We start from the raw sequence: 18,099 nt of genomic DNA, 5'->3' as shown, positions 1-18,099 counted from the left end.
TGCCTGTGTGTGTGCATGTACGTGCATGCGTATGTATGCCTACATGTCTACTGTGTGTGCATGTGTCTTTATGTGTGTGTGTGTGTGTTTATGTGTGTGTGTGTGTGTACATGTGTGAGTGTGTGTGTGTGTGTGTGTGTGTGTGTGTGTGTGTGTGTGTGTGTGTCTTTGTGCTTTTGTGTGTGTGTGTATGTGTTTATGTGTCTGTGTATGTGTGTGTGTCAGTGTTTTTGTGTTTTTGTGTTTGTGTGTGTGTGTGCCTGCATGTGTACTGTGCATGTATCTTTCTGTGTGTGTTTGCATGTGTTCATGTGTGCATGCATAGTGTACAGTCACTAAATGTACACATATATTCATTTATTGTATAGTCCCCCATGAACAGATTCCAAAAAAACTTGGCATGCAATCAGAGGGTGTCATAGTGATCCTAAAATTTTGTGCAGTTTTGACCATGTCAGCCAGAGTAACCTGCGATTACAACACCTCATTTTTGTTTTTACATTTGTAACTGGGTGGCGCTATACATCAAATGAGTGGTGATGAGTGAAATGAGTTCACAGACATGAAAGTGGAAAGTACTGTAACATTAAGAATATACTGAAAAAGTATCATACAGAGATGTGAAACATGCTGTAAATATGACATTTATCACTGTAAACTAATAAATAAAAAAAACATTGGTATCATTGATATACAGTACATCCATAAAACAATGCTGGGTAGTTTTATCTAGGACTTCACAAAGTTCACATCTCCCAAAACTGCGGAAGTGAATGTGTAGATATGGGAGCTAGTCAATCTGACACAGAGACACAGCGGAGTCATGGTCAACCCAGAACCCTGGATAAAGGGGCTCAGTGAACTTGGCAGAAAAGGTGTACAGATGGATTCTTGTGTCCCTTGCACACACTTGATAGAATGAAAGAGTTCCAGCCTGCCAGTCCAGATACACCCCCACTCTGTGTTGTCTCGGGTTGGGCACTGGCACTTGTATGGTCTTATTATTGTGCTGGGCAAGGCAATGGCCCCAAAACTGACTTCTGAGACTCCAGGACTTGTTGTTAGACCCAAATTGGCTGTCATGTGCCCCTTTCCTGCTTATGTCTCTGTATGCTACTGCAATAGCCGCTCCCTCACGAGCCCATTCCACTTCCCAGTAAGCGCGTCCTGTCAGACCCTCTCTGCACAGCACTTGCTCAATAACTTCAAATCGATCTGGGTGATCCGAATGAGAGTTCTTTCTAAGATTCGTAGCCTTGGTGTCTCCTTTAGAAAGCCCAAGCTTGTGGTGGGCTGTGTTTGGGTCCATGGTGAGCTCACAAGCATCTGAGGGGGATTGAGAAAAGATGGCAAAGGCTATGGAATATGGTCAAGCACATTACATACAGGTGTGATTTTGTCTGTGTAATGTGTGCATTTCTAAAACTGATAGTTCCGGTCCTTGACTTTGATTGGCTGAATCACGTTTGATGCCGTTGTAAAATGCAGCATAAACATACACCTTGACCACATTTCGTTCTATATTACTGCGCTACCATAACTTGATACAAAAGTTAAAGTAGCTGCGTCTCGACGTTGCGTGGCAACCATTCAGATAGAGGAAATATATTTCTTGGTGGAAGAATGATTATCTAGGAATAATTTATACATAAATAGACACATTTATCGGTTATTTAGTGTTATGAAATACGGAATGTTATAAACACTTACATTTCTCTAGACCAGGTTTCAGGAACTTCTTTCCATCATGGTCAACACTGAGTGAAAAAATATTTAGTGTTGAGCACCTAGAATGAGTCACTACAATAGAGAGATTGAATACTTCTAAATCTGCTCTGCTTACTTGAGATTCTCCAGTTTAAAGCCTATGTCCTGAGATGAAAGTAGCTTGATCCCTGAGTCTCCAAGGTGATTGTAGCTTAGATCCAGCTCTTTAAGGTGGGAGTGGTTTGAAACCAAAGCTGTGGATAAGAATGTGCAACCCTTCTCTGTAATGAGACAGCCAGAAAGCCTTCCAGAGTAGAGGGAGAAGGAGAGTGGGGAAACAGAGAAAATATGGTTAAATTGAGTATTGTGTTGATTTCACAGCTCAGTCAATGACAATTGAGTTTCAATTGAGACAATAGAATCTACATGTGTGTTAGCCTGGGAATACCCATACGAACTTTCGGCAAATTTGGGATTTGCTCTGTAGTTCCGTCTGGCCAAGAGGCCATTGAAGCCCATTTCCAATGTTCATAAAACACAGACATGCAAATACAATCGCTAATCCGGCATGAACGTGTATTTCTTTGGAAATGAGAAAACAACTGCATTTAAAACCTTTGTTTACAAGATTGCTACGCTTTTGAATCTGTTTGGTGAGAGTTTAATGTACCAATTTAAGTGTAATTTTACTGCTAGTTACACCCCTGCTAGAAGTCATAAGTTAATTAATATTTTCCAGACCCACTCCCAATTGTGCAATTGTGAAGCTCCGAGTGTTTCCCAGGCTAAATGTGTGTATGTGCTCATGTGAATTTCATCCGAACCTTAAAGTCTCCATTTTACAATTTGCAGATCTTAACCCATTTGAAAGAAATTCTAGTCCTGTGTCACAAAGATCATTGTTTGTCAGGTCAAGCTCTTTTAGATGTGAGTGTGGCCACTGGAAAACGGAGCTTATGAATTCACCAAAGTCCTCTTTCAGTTCACAGCAAACAAGCCTGCAAATTAATTCAACTGAAATATTTACATTTGTTTTCTTTTTCTTTTAAACATATTATGAATATAGCAAATACGGCAAATACTGATTTTGAGTATGTTTTGATAACCTCAGTGTTTCCACTTTGCATTGAGAATTTTGCAGTCGAAGGGAGAGGGCTTCAGTGGTAACAATCTGTAGGTTGTTGTAACTTAGATCCAGTTCTTTCAGTTGTGAGATTTCGGACTCAAGGGCCTGTGTTACAGTCTCAAAGCTTTTCACAGTGAGTTGACACCCGACCAGTCTACAGAAAGAAAAATTAAGATAGTTTAAAACACAAGACATTTGATTCAGCCTTTGTTTGAGACATGATCAGTGTCAACAGTGCATTGTGAGTTGATTTGCCATTGGCTCCTATGAGTGAACTTTAAGGCTTACACATGTCAATTATATTACAAGGGCCATTCTCCCCAGAGCAACTTGGGGTTAAATGCCTTGATCAAGGGAATTGAACCCACAACTTTTCAGGCTACAGTACATGCCAGCCCAGCCAGCCCAGACCACCCTATTCCTGTAATGTTTCGATTATATCTTTGAAAAATACTCACCGAGCCCTTCTGCAGCCTGCAACAGCTCCTAAAAGTATTTGACGACCTTCACTTGTGGTGTTGTACTTCTGAAGGTCAAGTTCATCGAGTACATCTTTTGAGACAAGGATCGTATAGGCCAGTACTGAGCAGTGAGAAGAAAAGAGTTCTTTTCCAGACTCCAGGTACTCTTGAATCTCTGTGTGCAAGGAATTGTCATTCATTTCAAGCAAGCAAAGCAAGAGATTCATGCACCGTTCCTTGATGTCTTTGTAGCGGATAATTTCTTTGGTATATTTGATGGTTTGCTCAATGCTCTCTGAGCTGCTCACTGTTTGTGTTAGCAGGCCCTGTAGGAGCCTCTGGTTTGACTCCAGTGAGAGCCCCAAAAGAAACCGCACAAACAGGTCCCAGTGTCCATCTTCACTCTCCAAGGACTTGTCCACAGCATCCTTCAGCAGCGTTTCCAGGAAGTGCTGTCTCTCCCAACCAGTGAGGAGAGACTTCAGAGCTTTGAAGTTTCTGTTCACATAGGAGTAAAATGCATAAAGAGCAGCAAGAAACTCCTGAATCGAGAGGTGAACAAAACAGAAGACCTTTTTTTGCGTGAACACAAATTCTTCCCTGAAAAGTTCTGTACACAAACCACTGTACACTGAGGCCTCAGTGATATTGATGCCACATTCCTCAAGGTCCTCTTCATAGAACAGCAGATTTCCTTTCTCCAGTTGTGTGAATGCTAGTTCTGCTAACTTCAAAATTATATCTTTGTTTGCCTCAAGAACTTTGCTACTAGGAGCACCGTCTTCCATTTCCCCAAATTTCTGGCTTTTCATGTTCATCTGAATGATTAAGAAATGGGTGAATATCTCAGTAAGAGTTTGGGGTATTTGTTCCCTGTTGTTTTGGAAGACTTCTTGAAGCACAATGGAAGAGATCCAACTGACAACTGGTATGTGGCACATAAAGTGAAGGCTTCTTGATGTCTTAATGTGTGAGATGATTTGGTTGGCCTGAGTCTGATCACTTATTTTCTTTCGAAAGTACTCATCTTTCTGTGGGTCAGTAAATCCACGCACCTCAGTCATACGACTGATGAACTGACCAGGGATCTGTCCAGCTGCTGCTGGTCTTGATGTGATCCATATGTGAGCTGATGGGAGAAGATTCCCCTGGATCAGGTTTGCTATCAGATCGCCAACTGAGGATATCTGTGAAACATCATGGAGTTTCAGGGCTTGATCACTGGTAAAGTTCAATGTAATTCTGCTTTCATCCAGCCCATCAAAAATTACAACCAGAATGCACTCCTCATACATTTTGTTATCTGTTAGCTGTTTCAAGGCAGGGTGGAAGTCAACCAGAAGTTGATGAAAACAGTACTGTTCATTTGAGATTAAGTTCATTTCCCGGAAAGGGAGCACAAATATAAAATCTATATCACAATTTGCCTTGTCCTCTGCCCAATCAAGAATGAATTTCTGCACAAACACTGTTTTTCCAATGCCAGCAACCCCTTTGGTTAGCACTGCTCTGATACACACTTGCTCTTCAAGCAATGTTTTAAAGATATCATTATAGTTGATTGCGTTGTCTTGTGTTTGTCTTCTTGATGTTTCAATTTGTCGAGCTTCATGTGCTTTCACGCTTTCAGTCCATCCCTCAGTGATATAGAGGGGTGTAAATATCGTGTTTAAAGGAGTTTCATTTCCTGGTTTAATGTTTCCCTCACAAACATGCTCAAACCTCTTTTTCATTGTGGCTTTATGGCTCATCTTCACTCTTTCCAGGATATTGTCCTCTGCTGATCAAAGGAATCACATGTTAGTTATTTGCTGAGGTAAAAGAAATACCTCAAATCATTGTGAAACCCTCTTTATTGAGGCAAAGTCCTTATTTCTCTAGCATTATATCAAGGAAAGTTTACATGGCAACTGCTAACTTTGCAACAGTAATAAAATAGATTACTAATCCATGTATCGCTAAAATCAGATGTAAAAACATTTGAGATAAAGAATTCAGTCTCACGTCTGATGGGACCAGAATACAAGTTGTTATCTGGCTGAACTGTGTGTGAGGGTGAAGGTGATCTAGACCTGTTGGAACACACAGCAGAGGTGCGCTCTGATGCTTCATTCACATCTCCATAGGAGCTAACACAATCCCTGCATAAACGATGTCGTTGCCCTTTTTGAGATGTATAGGTTTGTGAAATACCTGTATGAAAGTGTTCTCTTAATTGAGTGATTAGTGGGGCTCTTAGACCCAATCATACCAGTTGACATCACATGGTAGGTCAGCTGATTGTAAGGCCTACATCCCTTCATCAAATGAGTCCACCATTTGCCTGAAGAAGACCCAGCAGGGTCGAAACGTTGCCTTTTGAATATTAAATATATGGGAGTCAAAAGCAGTGTTGCGGACATTATATCTTTTAATTTGGTTAAGTCAAAGCTGACCATGATCCATAAAATGTTGTTTGGTAGTGTCCAAATTTGTTTTGCGTGTCTTCTTACTAAGGTAAAGGACACACACAATATTTGCACTCGTGGCAGCATATCAGATCTGTGTCCTTATACATTTGAGACATTGTTAGGGAAAGGAACCTTTGCCTATATAGGTGCAGTTCAGTGGAACAAGTTAGATCGACAAATTAAAGTAATTTCCGACCTGAACTCTTTTAAGAAGAGAATCAAGGCCTGGTTACTAGCGAGGGTAGCTGAATAGAACAGGGGGCAGGTACCATTTTATCATTTTTATTTATTTAAGAAGAATGTTTTTATGTTATGTCATTGATTATCACACACTCTATGAGTGTCTTGTCTTGTGGTGTTATGTGTTGAGGACCACAATGGAAATAAGTCCTGGACTTTATTGTGTTTTTAGCCTCGATTTTATCTGATGTCTTTGCATGTATAAGGCATTCTTGATACAATTAAATAAATCAAATCAAATCAAAATACAGGAGGCCTATTGCTATTTGCAAGAAACAAATGTTTATGTTTATGTTATATGTTATGTCATATGTTATTTATGTGCTATGTATGTTCCATTGGCAATGATTGGTTTATGGGATTTGTAAATTATTTGTTTTTATTTAGATTTTACACAGCATCCAAACTTTTTTGGAAATGGGGATGTAGTTTAAAATGCTCCATTAATCCTAATATGCCAAAACACAGAGCAGAATTTTTGTATGATGCATTCTTCAATGAAACATGTCCTCACCTGTGATTAGAATGGCCAGTCCCTCCATCCACATTGATAGGCTGCATCATGAAGTCACTGCTCTTCAATGATAAAAGACTTGGGACTGGGGAGACTGATCTACTCATGAACAATATGGAATAGCCTAGCATTAGAATAGTAACATTAAACAGAAATTATATTTGATCAATATGAGAATAAGGATCTAACTTTTATATGATACATTATTCTAGCCAATAAAACATATCCTCACCTGTGATCATGGCCAGTCCCTCCATCCAGATTGATAGGCTGCATCATGGAGTCACTGCTTTTCATTGATAAAAGACTTGGCACTGGGGAGACTGATCTACTCATGAACAATATGGAATAGCCTAGCATTAGAATATTAGCATTAAACAGAAACAATAAGTGTATTGATTAATATAAGAATAAGTCACTTAACCTATGTGATACATTCTTCTTGCCAATAAAATGTATCCTCACCTGTGATCAGCATGGCCAGTCCCTCCATCCACATTGATAGGCTGCATCATGGAGTCACTGCTCTTCATTGATAAAAGACTTGGGACTGGGGAGACTGATCTACTCATGAACAATATGGAATAGCATTAGAATATTAACATTGAACAGAAATATTGCACTTGGTTCCAAAACGCTATATCCTCCATTTTAGTGAGTTTTCATAAATCATTTTTAAACATTTTGTTCTCCAAGTAATTTTAGCAGAACTGTAATTGGGTTATAGTTACTACATTTATCTTTACTTAATCAAAACAACACAACTGCAATTGTATTATTATTATTACCTGAAATCCAAAAATAAATAACATGAGTTATTAATGTTTTCAAAAATAGAGATATAGCATTTTGGAACCATAATCTTCACTTATTGGTCAATATGAGAATAAGAACTTAACTTTTATGATACATTCTTCTTGCCAATAAAATGTATCCTCACCTGTGATCAGAATGGCCAGTCCCTCCATCCATATTGATAGGCTGCATCATGGAGTCACTGCTCTTCATTGATAAAAGACTTGGCACTGGGGAGACTGATCTACTCATAAACATGGAATAACATTAGAATATTAACACTGCAAATAGAAATATCAAGATCATTGATCAATATGAGAACATTCTTCTTGCCAGAATAAACTTTTCAGCTGTATGATTTTGATGTTCATGTAGGGTTTGCTCTTTATGGACATGGGACATGGTAGGAGTCCCCCATCCCCCGCAATGGTTTTGCTTTCCTTTGCAAGGGCATGCAAAAATAATTGTGGGGGAATGCAATACTGCGATGTGCTTGTATTAGATGTTTTATGTTTCTACATCATTCACTTTGGGAATGGTGTCATTTAGTAGGCTACATACTGTACATGACTCACATGTCAATGTATTTTTAAACTAGAAATACCAGTTACACAGGATTTTTCCACATAAGCAAAACACTTCGTTTAATATTTCTATCAACACATTAAGGGAATATGACCAATCTGATTCACTGATTTTAAGAGGTCACCCAAAGCACCATAATACTCAGAAAGTCTGTTCTGCCCTGTACTTTCCTAATGTAATCATTTCTTGGTAAACAATCTTAAGGAGACAAATAATACATTTAATACAAATAATACATACATAAGGTTGATAATTGCATGAAGGTTTAGTCCTTTATTTTGATCAATCTCAGAAAACATCTCCTCTGTGTCCTCTGTTCATCCATCGCATGTGCTGTCATTTTTGCAAATAGCAAACAAACTGCCACACATGACTTGGTCTAAGCAATACACTACACAGCTTAATCAAAAACATTGCTTTTTGGAAAATCAGAATAGAGAGAGTTGCATTTGAGTGACTGAGCTCAAATACCAACAATATTTTGCCAAGATAAAGTGATGTGTCCTTGTGTTATAATCTGGAAAATGTTGACTTTTCAACACTCTTAAAACGAATGTGTTGCCCCAATCTGGATTACAGTAAGTTTATGCACTAGCGTTGTTTAACTCACCCACCGTATTTTAGATAAAGCCATTATTCTAATGTTCAAGAACAAGTGAGCTAATTATCCTCCTCACCTCTGACCAAAGCAGGAAGTCTCTGTCAGTTCAGTTGGCTGTGCTTTAGCCTTATTGATGTTCTCGGCTGGGCATATGATGACATTGTTGCTGAGATCAGTGTCTCCCTGTGCTCTCTCTTCAGTGAGACTCATCTTTCTGTCCATCTGCCCGTCATGCTCCACTCTATTACCTGGTGTAGGTGTAGCCTCGTCAGCCTCTTTCACCTCAGAGAGACTAGTCAGCCACACATTGCTTTACACACTGTGGGCACACAAATTGTATTTCTGAGTGAGTTGCTAAAGCATAATGCAGTAACTGAAATACATTTAAAAAAATGTAAACAATCGGTAGCTAAGACTATCTTTCATTGACACTTGAAAGATGGCAAAAGGATTCTCAAACACCCTTGGGGCTCTGAAACAATCATAGCTGTACTCACATGTGTTGAATTTGAAGCTGCAGGACAGCTATGCCTAATAGTTGATGAAAACATATGACATTTCTGTAACATTACATTGACATGAATTGTCATGAATATCCAGCCTAGTGAAGAGTGTGCAATTACCATGTGTGTGTTGGCAGGTACTTTCCAGGACTGTTGAATTTCTGGTTCAACCAGTTCCATTGAAGTCCATTTTAGATCCTGTATCAAGGTTATCTAAGACATGCTCCACCTCTCACTGTTCACATGAAGTGATTTATGTTTGACATTTACATTTCCATCACCCTGTGTGTTTTCACTTCTAAGTAACTTCTTTTTCTCACTTATAAGTCACTTATAGTAAGTAAATTTACAATTATAAATTAAACATTTATACATTTACAAGAGACAAAGGGACCCTTATTTAGCAGTTGAGTCATATGATGTTATCTGTTTCTTTGTAAGAAAACCTGTTGAACTTAAAAATATGTAGGTGTGCGATCATGTCAAACTTATTTTCACATTAACTCTTTCACTCTTATGGACTGAGATGAACTGGACAGAGAGTTTAGTTAGCATAATCATAATTCATTCCTAAGTGAACATAATCATAAATTCATCATGCACAAATCCTTCTTCATACATTTGTACAGGAAATTACATTAAATAAACATTAAATGTTAATTATTACATTAATATATATATATATATATATATATATATATATATATATATATATATATATATATAATTTCATTGTTATCATTATTATCATTGAATTTGTGATAAATTAGACTCATGATGCATTATGTAAAGGATTTAGATTGAAAGAGCTACTTGAATTGAACAGTGCAGAAATAAATAGTTTTTAAAAGTTGCCCTTCACAGTTTTTCTGTAGTGTCAAAAACTTGCCTGAAGAGGGTGTTTCAGTATGACTTTAGAGGAGAGTTTGCTTGAGGTGAATGCAGTGCACTGAATTTTACAGTTAATTTAAAGGTAGAGTAATCTTACAGTTGCTTCCAAAAGTATAATAGTGACTGCTGATGGCCAGTATGCCAACAGTCATCCAGATATCACTGCTGGACCATTATGAAAGGAAATTTTACGTACATTCTAACATTTATCAAGCTTAAAAAAAATACCATGTTATGAGTCATTAGGGTAGAATGGATCCCTAAGGACCTCTTAACACTTGAGTTATGTGGAGTCATTAACAATTTAAGATGCAAGATATCTATACCTATCTATACGTCTAAATGTCTACTGTCTTGTACTTGAACTCAAAAAGCTATATGGGTGTCAATGACCTTCTTGCTGTAGCCTATGTGTCATGATCCTGGCTGTTTCTTTGGGTGGAAGGAATTGCCATTGTCTTTGGCTTGTAGCCTCTAATTTTAGCAAGATACAAGGAAGTAATTTCACAGCGTTCACACTCTGTTTATTTGGCAACATTTAGACACTTGGTCTTCATCAGATAAACAAACTTGTTTGATGGGAAGCAGTTTAATTTTTGAGACAGGTGGAGACATGAACTCGAAAATGACCTAGAATCTAATAGAGGTTAGCCCTTGATGAAATTACACATGCAGTAGCCATGATAACGGCCACAGTACAAATGGCATACATACATACAAAGAAACATATATACAAACTCTTATAAATGGTTGCCTGGCATACCTTCATAAAGAAAACTACTTAATTTCACAAAGACATAGAGATGAATCATATTCAAGTCCAAACCCTGGATACACAGGCTCAGTAAATGTTGTACAAAAAGTGTGCAAATGCACCTGTGTGTCATTAGAGACTCTGTAGAAAGACAATGTTCCCGCTGGCCAGTCCAGATACACACCTATACAGTTTCGGTTGGACGGTGGCACTGGTATGTCAATATTTTTACCATTGTGCTTAACAATGTAAACATTATCACAGCACATCAAACTCCAGGATTTGTCATCTGATCCAAACTCACTGTCAACCTTTCCTTTCCTCTCTATGCCTCTGTATGCCACTGCAATAGCAGCTCCTTTGTGACTCCACTCAGCCTCCCAGTAGCGGCGTCCAGTCAGACCCTCTCTGCACAGCACTTGTTCAAAGACCTCGAACCGCTCTTCGTGGGGAGGGTATAGTTGCATGATCCCTCGTTTGGCCTTGGTGTCCTTCTTGGACAGAGCTATGTCTTTGTGTGGTGTGTTTGGGTCCATTGTGAGCTCACAGGCATCTGTATGTAAGAATAAAAGAAAAACATGTCAACATGCACAGAACAATATGGCATACCAGAAAAGGTATTTAGTTGGTTTTAGTTGTTGTTGACTGTCGGTCTGTAGAGTTACTTGGACAGCTGTCCGTCTGTACAGTTACTTGGACAGGTAAACAATCACGTGTATTCTCACAGAAACACTGAAATCACAAAAACATACAAATGAAAATACTTACATTTTCTCAGACCTGCTTTCAATCTCAACTCTCCACCATGTTCAACACTGGAGCACAAAAAAAGTCATGAAAGCATGTTCACATGCAAACTAAACCAGATACAAATATATTGTGGAAGAGTGAAATTGTCTCTGATAATTAACCATTAAACACTTTACATACTTAAGTGATGTCAGTTTATAGCCTTTGTTCTGTTCCAGAGAGGAGATGTGTGAGACTGCAGTTTCACTTGGGTGATTGTAGCTCAAATCCAGCTCTCTGAGGTTGGAATGGTTGGACTCTAGAACTGAGGCTAAAACTTCAAAGCCCCTCTCTGATACAAGACAACCTGAGAGCCTGTGATCAATTGGTTTACAAAGGAGATTAGAAAAAAGGAGGTTAGAAAAAAGGGAAAAAAGTGTACTTCTTGAATATAACATGCATATTTCTTGATATAATAGAGGTTCCAGATTATTTATATCAATAAATAAAACTTTATATGTCGTTCACATTAACGTGTTTGCAACAATTACAATGACTCTGATTAGCAGTTGCTGTCAATGCTTCTCTGATAACTCACTTTAATGTTGAAAGCTGTATTGTTAATCTCTTATGAAAAAAAAAACAATTCATCAACTTCTGCTTGTCCATATGACATGCCAAATGCAGGTCCTCATCGTTTAGCTGGTTAACTGTTACCAAATACTTGAGTAAACCATTCAATATAAATAAGCACAGCTAAATAAAGTATTCACATGTACAATCACATTTAGAATGTTACACCCCACTTTTGTGGCTGAAACGGATCACTAAAGGATCACTTTAAATATTGTTATAGACAGCATATCATTTCACGTCTCTCCTGATCCTGGTTTACCCGGTATATTTTCAGTTACCGTTGAAGTCTGTTGTATGCTTGCGTTTGTAAATGTTTTCTCCTCTACTTGTGTGTCACGATCTGTGCAGCAATCACAATTCATTTAATATTTTATACTTACATGAGAACTTCAACTTTACTTTATGTCAACGAGACATAAGCCCATTTGAGAGTTGTTCTACTCCTGCATCACAAAGATCATTGTTGCTCAGATCGAGCTCTTTCAAGCATGTGTGTTCTGACTTGAGCAGGGAGCTTATGAAGCCACAGAAATCCTCTTTCAGTTCACAACAATTTAGCCTATAGGAATAATGAGAATCAACTGTGAATTTATATAATAAACACGTAAACATGATATATGTGAAATGTATATGAAGAATACTGTACTTAGGGCTTTTATACATTATTTTAATAATGTACTGTGAGTGTATGCCATTGTTGATCAAATGAGACCAGTACTCACATAAGTGTTTCCAGTTTGCAATGTTCAGACTTGATGGCATTAAGGAGCTCATTTTGCAAGTCTTTCAGGTCATTGTAACTCAGATTTAGATGCCTTAGCTGAGAGGTTTCTGACTGAAGAGCTGAGGTCACTGTCTTAAGGAACTTGCTTGTGAGACAGCAGCCAATCAGACTACAGAGAGAAAGACAAAGAACTAGTATGAAAATGTTGTCTAACTACATACATTTTAGAATAACATATTGATCCATTCACAGAAACAAATGAAAAAAGCAGAAGTTTCTCTTAAATGTTCAAAATTGACTACACAAGAGAACACAATTTGTGATGTTCTGTGTACAGTACTGTATGTGGCAGGTAAAGGTGTTTACTAACCGCGCCTTTCTGCAGCCACTCACAGCTCCCAGTAGCCGTCCACGACCTTCACTGGTTGTGGTGTACTTCTGAAGGTCAAGTTCATTGAGTACATCTTCTGAGACAAGAATCGTATAGGCCAGTACTGAGCAGTGAGAAGAAAAGAGTTCTTTTCCAGACTCCAGGTACTCTTGAATCTCTGTGTGCAAGGAATTGTCATTCATTTCAAGCAAGCAAAGCAAGAGATTCATGCACCGTTCCTTGATGTCTTTGTAGCGGATAATTTCTTTGGTATATTTGATGGTTTTCTCAATGCTCTCTGAGCTGCTCACTGTTTGTGTTAGCAGGCCCTGTAGGAGCCTCTGGTTTGACTCCAGTGAGAGCCCCAAAAGAAACCGCACAAACAGGTCCCAGTGTCCATCTTCACTCTCCAAGGACTTGTCCACAGCATCCTTCAGCAGCGTTTCCAGGAAGTGCTGTCTCTCCCAACCAGTGAGGAGAGACTTCAGAGCTTTGAAGTTTCTGTTCACATAGGAGTAAAATGCATAAAGAGCAGCAAGAAACTCCTGAATCGAGAGGTGAACAAAACAGAAGACCTTTTTTTGCCTAAATACACGTTCTTCCCTGAAAAGTTCTGTACACAAACCACTGTACACTGAGGCCTGACATAGAACAACAGATTTCCTTTCTCCAGTTGTGTGAATGCTAGTTCTGCTAACTTCAAAATTACATCTTTGTTTGCCTCAAGAACTTTGCTACTAGGAGCACCGTCTTCCATTTCCCCAAATTTCTGGCTCTTCATGTTCATCTGAATGATTAAGAAATGGGTGAATATCTCAGTAAGAGTTTGGGGTATTTGTTCCCTGTTGTTTTGGAAGACTTCTTGAAGCACAATGGAAGAGATCCAACTGACAACTGGTATGTGGCACATAAAGTGAAGGCTTCTTGATGTCTTAATGTGTGAGATGATTTGGTTGGCCTGAGTCTGATCACTTATTTTCTTTCGAAAGTACTCATCTTTCTGTGGGTCAGTAAATCCACGCACCTCAGTCATACGACTGATGAACTGACCAGGGATCTGTCCAGCTGCTGCTGGTCTTGATGTGATCCATATGTGAGCTGATGGGAGAAGATTCCCCTGGATCAGGTTTGCTATCAGATCGCCAACTGAGGATATCTGTGAAACATCATGGAGTTTCAGGGCTTGATCACTGGTAAAGTCCAATGTTATTCTGCTTTCATCCAGCCCATCAAAGATAATCACCAAACTGCACCTCTCGTAAATGTTCTTGCTATTAGTTAGCTGTTTCAAGGCAGAGTGGAATTCAGAGAGAAGTTGGCGAAAAGAGAACTGGTTATCTGTAATCAAATTTATTTCCCGGAAAGGGAGCACAAATATGAAATCTATGTCATGGTTTGCCTTGCCCTCTGCCCAATCAAGGATGAATTTCTGCACAGACACAGTTTTCCCAATGCCAGCAATCCCCTTGGTTAGAACGATTCTGATATCCTTGTCTTCTTCAGACAGAGGTTTAAAGATGTTATTGCAGTCAATTTCAGTGTCTTGTGTTTGTCTTCTTGATTGTTCTATTAGACGAACTTCGTGTGTATTAACTTTTTCCCAACGTCGCTCAGTAATGTAGAGGGGTGTGAATATGCTATTCAGGGGAGTTGGATGAGTTATATTAATGTTTCCCTCGCATATGTGCTCAAACCTCTTTTTCATGCTGGCTTTATGGTCAGTCTTGACTCTCTGCAAGATATCCTCTGTTGAAAAGGAATACATTGAAAGAATAAATGAAGACCATAGTGATATGCCAATAGTGACTGCAACATCAGTACAGTAAATCTATATTTATTTTAGTAAATGTATGGACCCTTTCAACAATAAAAACAAAAACAATGCTTGAACGTTCTATTTGGGCCCCAATCTACTTCCTCTGCATTAAGATAACATATGGAATGTTAAAACGGAAGCCTTGTGGGGCCAACTATGATGCTGATAATGGAACTCTCTTGAAAGGGTCCATAGATGTGATTCTAGGTACTCTCCCTTTATTTATGGTTTAATTAAAAAACAAATCATCCATACCTTTCCAATGTAAACAAACTCCAGCCTTACCACACAGAAGAGGACAGTTCATGTTTAATTGTGCCTCGTCCAAAGGGGCCACTTGTACGTATGTGGTTGGCACAGTTCTCAATCTAAATGCACCAGAAGGAAATATTCAGCAAAAAAAATTCCCATAATATTTAAGAAAATCCATTAATTCTGTAAAGTGGGTCTAAAACAGTTGGCTGTTTTGCCGTGTCCCAATCACCCATTGCTCTCTATTAAGCACTAATGTATCCTCACTTTTCATCTGAAGTTGAAGCCTCTCTACCGAGAAAAGGAGGAAGCTCTATGGACTGGAAGCTGGGTGCTGGAGATACAGGTCTCTTGGTGTGTCCCTCGACCCCACAAGCTGTGCCAGCCTCCGCATACTCCTCTGAGTGAGGATGGGCCGGCTCTGCCTTTAATCTGCACATAAATTAAAGGATTTGTTCTTCATTTGTGGAGAGGACTGCCAAGATAAGTTGGCATGCTTGTTATTAAAAAGTTGGTCTCTACTATACATAAAATCATATGGAGCCTGATCATATGGAGTGTCAGCATATACTGCAACTGAAAGTCGCTTTGAAGAAAACGACAGCTAAATTTCATATAGGCCTACAGGAGAGGAGTTAAATTCCCAGTGCCAGATAGGAGGGGATTTCCTACAGTGGGCGATCAACAACAGAACAGCCTTCAAGAAGCACTGGATTCATTAATAAATGAATAGAACTAATGTTAATGTAAATGTAAATGTACTGATATGAATGATATTAATTTCTGTAAACAATACACATATGTTTCATTAAGAAAAATAATAATACATGACCACAACCAGTTGACGTGTCAGCTGCGTTTGTATTTGTTAATAATACTCTGTATTAACTCCCAATATCAACTTATTACATATTAATTCATCAACACATTATAACTAAAATTAGCACCTTACCTTTGGTTAGCGTCAGCATCCTCTCCACCAAATATAGGAGGCAGGTCACTGGGTGCAGGAGATACGGATCTCTGTGTCTGACCTGGACCATGAGCCTCATGGTCTCCCCTCTCAGATGGACTCAGTTTAGAAATTGTTCCCACATGCCCACGATGACCAGGCTGATCCATTTTGGAGTCAGTCCCTACGATAAACTTGTGGAGATAAGATTATATTGAGGCTATGGAAAAATACAGACAAGATTGTGGTATGAGTTTGCTTCTGATTAGAAAAAAAGCTGTGTAATATGTGATCAATTTGGGTATGTAATTCACTAAATCATGCAACAAATGTAAGCTTTACTGTGTAAATATCACTGAAACAGTTTAAAAAGAAGTAGTTTATCTTACCTTGTAACGAGATCATTGCGCTTAACTGTGTTGATGCTATTGATGTGTATTTCTGGAAGTGTGTTTCCTCATTTGACTGTAAGTGTTACGCACATATACACAGAATGTTGTTTTTCTTGTTCTAAGACCAGGGGCCTGTTGAATCACATGCTGTTGTTACATATGTTTGTGAACTTATGGCAGTGCTGTGAACTAAACAGTACTAAACTTTGTTTTGACTAAAAATCTATTGAATGATAATGAATTAGTACAGAACATAGTAAATGCATATTTCATATTTAGGTAGTACAAGTATTTATGGCACTCTTATTTGGTGAGAACATTAGTTGGCAGCAGTGTGTTTTTGTTTTGGTGATTTTAGCCATTTAGTAAAAGCAGAGACTTGCAAAGCACACTGTAGTGTTTAGAGTCAAACAAAGTATGAAATGTATTTTTGGTAGTGTAATTTGAGCACTGACAGTTGTGGTACAGGTCTGTACTGTATGCCTTATTTATGCTAATTGTGCTATGCCCTTGACTCTATGCATCAAAGTAAAAATTTGCCCAGTCTCAGTCAATCTTCTCTGATTAAACAATTGTTGATGATGATGATGATGATGATGATGATGGTGATGATGGTGATGATGATGATGACAAAGCTTTTTTTAATATTCTCTTTGTACTTGGCTACCAGTTGTGAAAGTGAAAGTGCTGCTTGCAAGTAATTCTCAGCAGGCCCATTGCCTTTGTCTGTTTTGTCTGCAGTGACAAGAGGGTAGGATTTCAACTCATATCCTCTCAAGTCGTACACACCATACAATTCTCAAGGTCATTGTGTTGTGTTTATTTATTTAGGCCTACTTGTGGCTATGTGGGTTGGCTCAGCTATTTGTTCGCCTAGTGAAATCATCTGCCACCTAAAGGGGGAGCATGTTACAGCAAAGCCACTTTACTGAAATAGTAGTGCATTGTATTACAGCCTATGTAAAACACATTTTGTAGACTGTTTTGTAGACTGTTCACATTTTAGGTAGAAATGGTTTATCTCCGGACATGATAGAATTATAGATATTACATCTAAGAACTTTCCATGCATTTTATCACTTATATTGTCAGTATATCAATTTGGTTAAACCTCAAATGTTCTCTTCATGCCATGTAGAGATTTTTGTATTTTCTGGTACCTCCAGACCTGATATTTCTATCATAGATAAGAGCAGTAAGAATGCATTCATCTTGTATATAGGCTGTTTTTTTAGCAATGCCTGGAGGAAACCTACATTGTGAGGCTGGTGAAATATCAGTCTGTTATACAAATCTGTGGTTTTGGCTACAAATATAATTTTTTTGCATTCATATTTACCCGTTTGGGCCACGTACATAGGCTGGTCAGGGGTCTCAGGATGCCTGATTTCTCAAAACTGAAAGCAAATAATTGGCTAAGAACAGTAGGCTACTTCATCCCATCCATAAATTGAAGTTTCCATATTGGGAAGAAAAGGTGCCAGGGTTGGATCAGATTACTTTGAAATGTAATCCATTACCAACTACAAATTACATGGCAATTTAATCTGATTACTTTAGGATTACTTCAATAAATATGTCCCTTAAGTAAAAGACACCAC

The 18,099-nt window shown here is 38.5% G+C and overlaps 1 protein-coding gene and 1 long non-coding RNA gene across 21 annotated transcripts; both read right to left on the bottom strand.

Moving 5' to 3' along the window:
* Positions 1 to 673: 673 nt before the first annotated feature.
* On the bottom strand, positions 674 to 9,661 carry LOC121685859 (NACHT, LRR and PYD domains-containing protein 12-like). 19 transcript variants are annotated; one of them, XM_042066666.1, is made up of 15 exons: positions 9,103 to 9,661; positions 8,977 to 9,010; positions 8,556 to 8,798; positions 7,439 to 7,537; positions 6,964 to 7,062; positions 6,731 to 6,826; positions 6,499 to 6,597; positions 5,488 to 5,649; positions 5,299 to 5,366; positions 3,292 to 5,074; positions 2,814 to 2,987; positions 2,532 to 2,705; positions 1,844 to 2,011; positions 1,711 to 1,757; positions 674 to 1,326 (listed from the first exon to the last, which is right to left on the bottom strand). In XM_042066666.1, the coding sequence occupies exons 3-15, from the start codon at positions 8,699 to 8,701 to the stop codon at positions 791 to 793; spliced, it is 3,651 nt and encodes a 1,216-aa protein (XP_041922600.1). In that variant the 5' UTR covers positions 8,702 to 8,798; positions 8,977 to 9,010; positions 9,103 to 9,661; the 3' UTR covers positions 674 to 790. The 19 variants fall into 19 exon arrangements, with proteins under 19 accessions (XP_041922600.1, XP_041922602.1, XP_041922604.1 ...); XM_042066668.1 differs by lacking the exon at positions 9,103 to 9,661 and having other exon boundaries at positions 3,292 to 5,071; positions 8,977 to 9,096; XM_042066670.1 differs by lacking the exons at positions 8,977 to 9,010; positions 9,103 to 9,661 and adding an exon at positions 8,119 to 8,238 and having other exon boundaries at positions 8,556 to 8,622.
* Positions 9,662 to 10,380: 719 nt separating this feature from the next.
* Positions 10,381 to 13,727, bottom strand: LOC121685891. Of its 2 annotated transcripts, XR_006023463.1 has the most exons (6): positions 13,087 to 13,727; positions 12,715 to 12,885; positions 12,373 to 12,551; positions 11,558 to 11,731; positions 11,396 to 11,442; positions 10,381 to 11,180 (listed from the first exon to the last, which is right to left on the bottom strand). It is a non-coding gene; the product is annotated as an uncharacterized LOC121685891 (long non-coding RNA). The 2 variants fall into 2 exon arrangements; XR_006023462.1 differs by lacking the exons at positions 11,396 to 11,442; positions 11,558 to 11,731.
* Between the last annotated feature and the right edge of the window lie 4,372 nt (positions 13,728 to 18,099).

The sequence above is a fragment of the Alosa sapidissima genome, chromosome 16 (genome assembly GCF_018492685.1).
Source record: "Alosa sapidissima isolate fAloSap1 chromosome 16, fAloSap1.pri, whole genome shotgun sequence".
Lineage (NCBI taxonomy): Eukaryota > Metazoa > Chordata > Actinopteri > Clupeiformes > Clupeidae > Alosa > Alosa sapidissima.
This window is presented reverse-complemented; position numbering and strand designations above follow the sequence as displayed.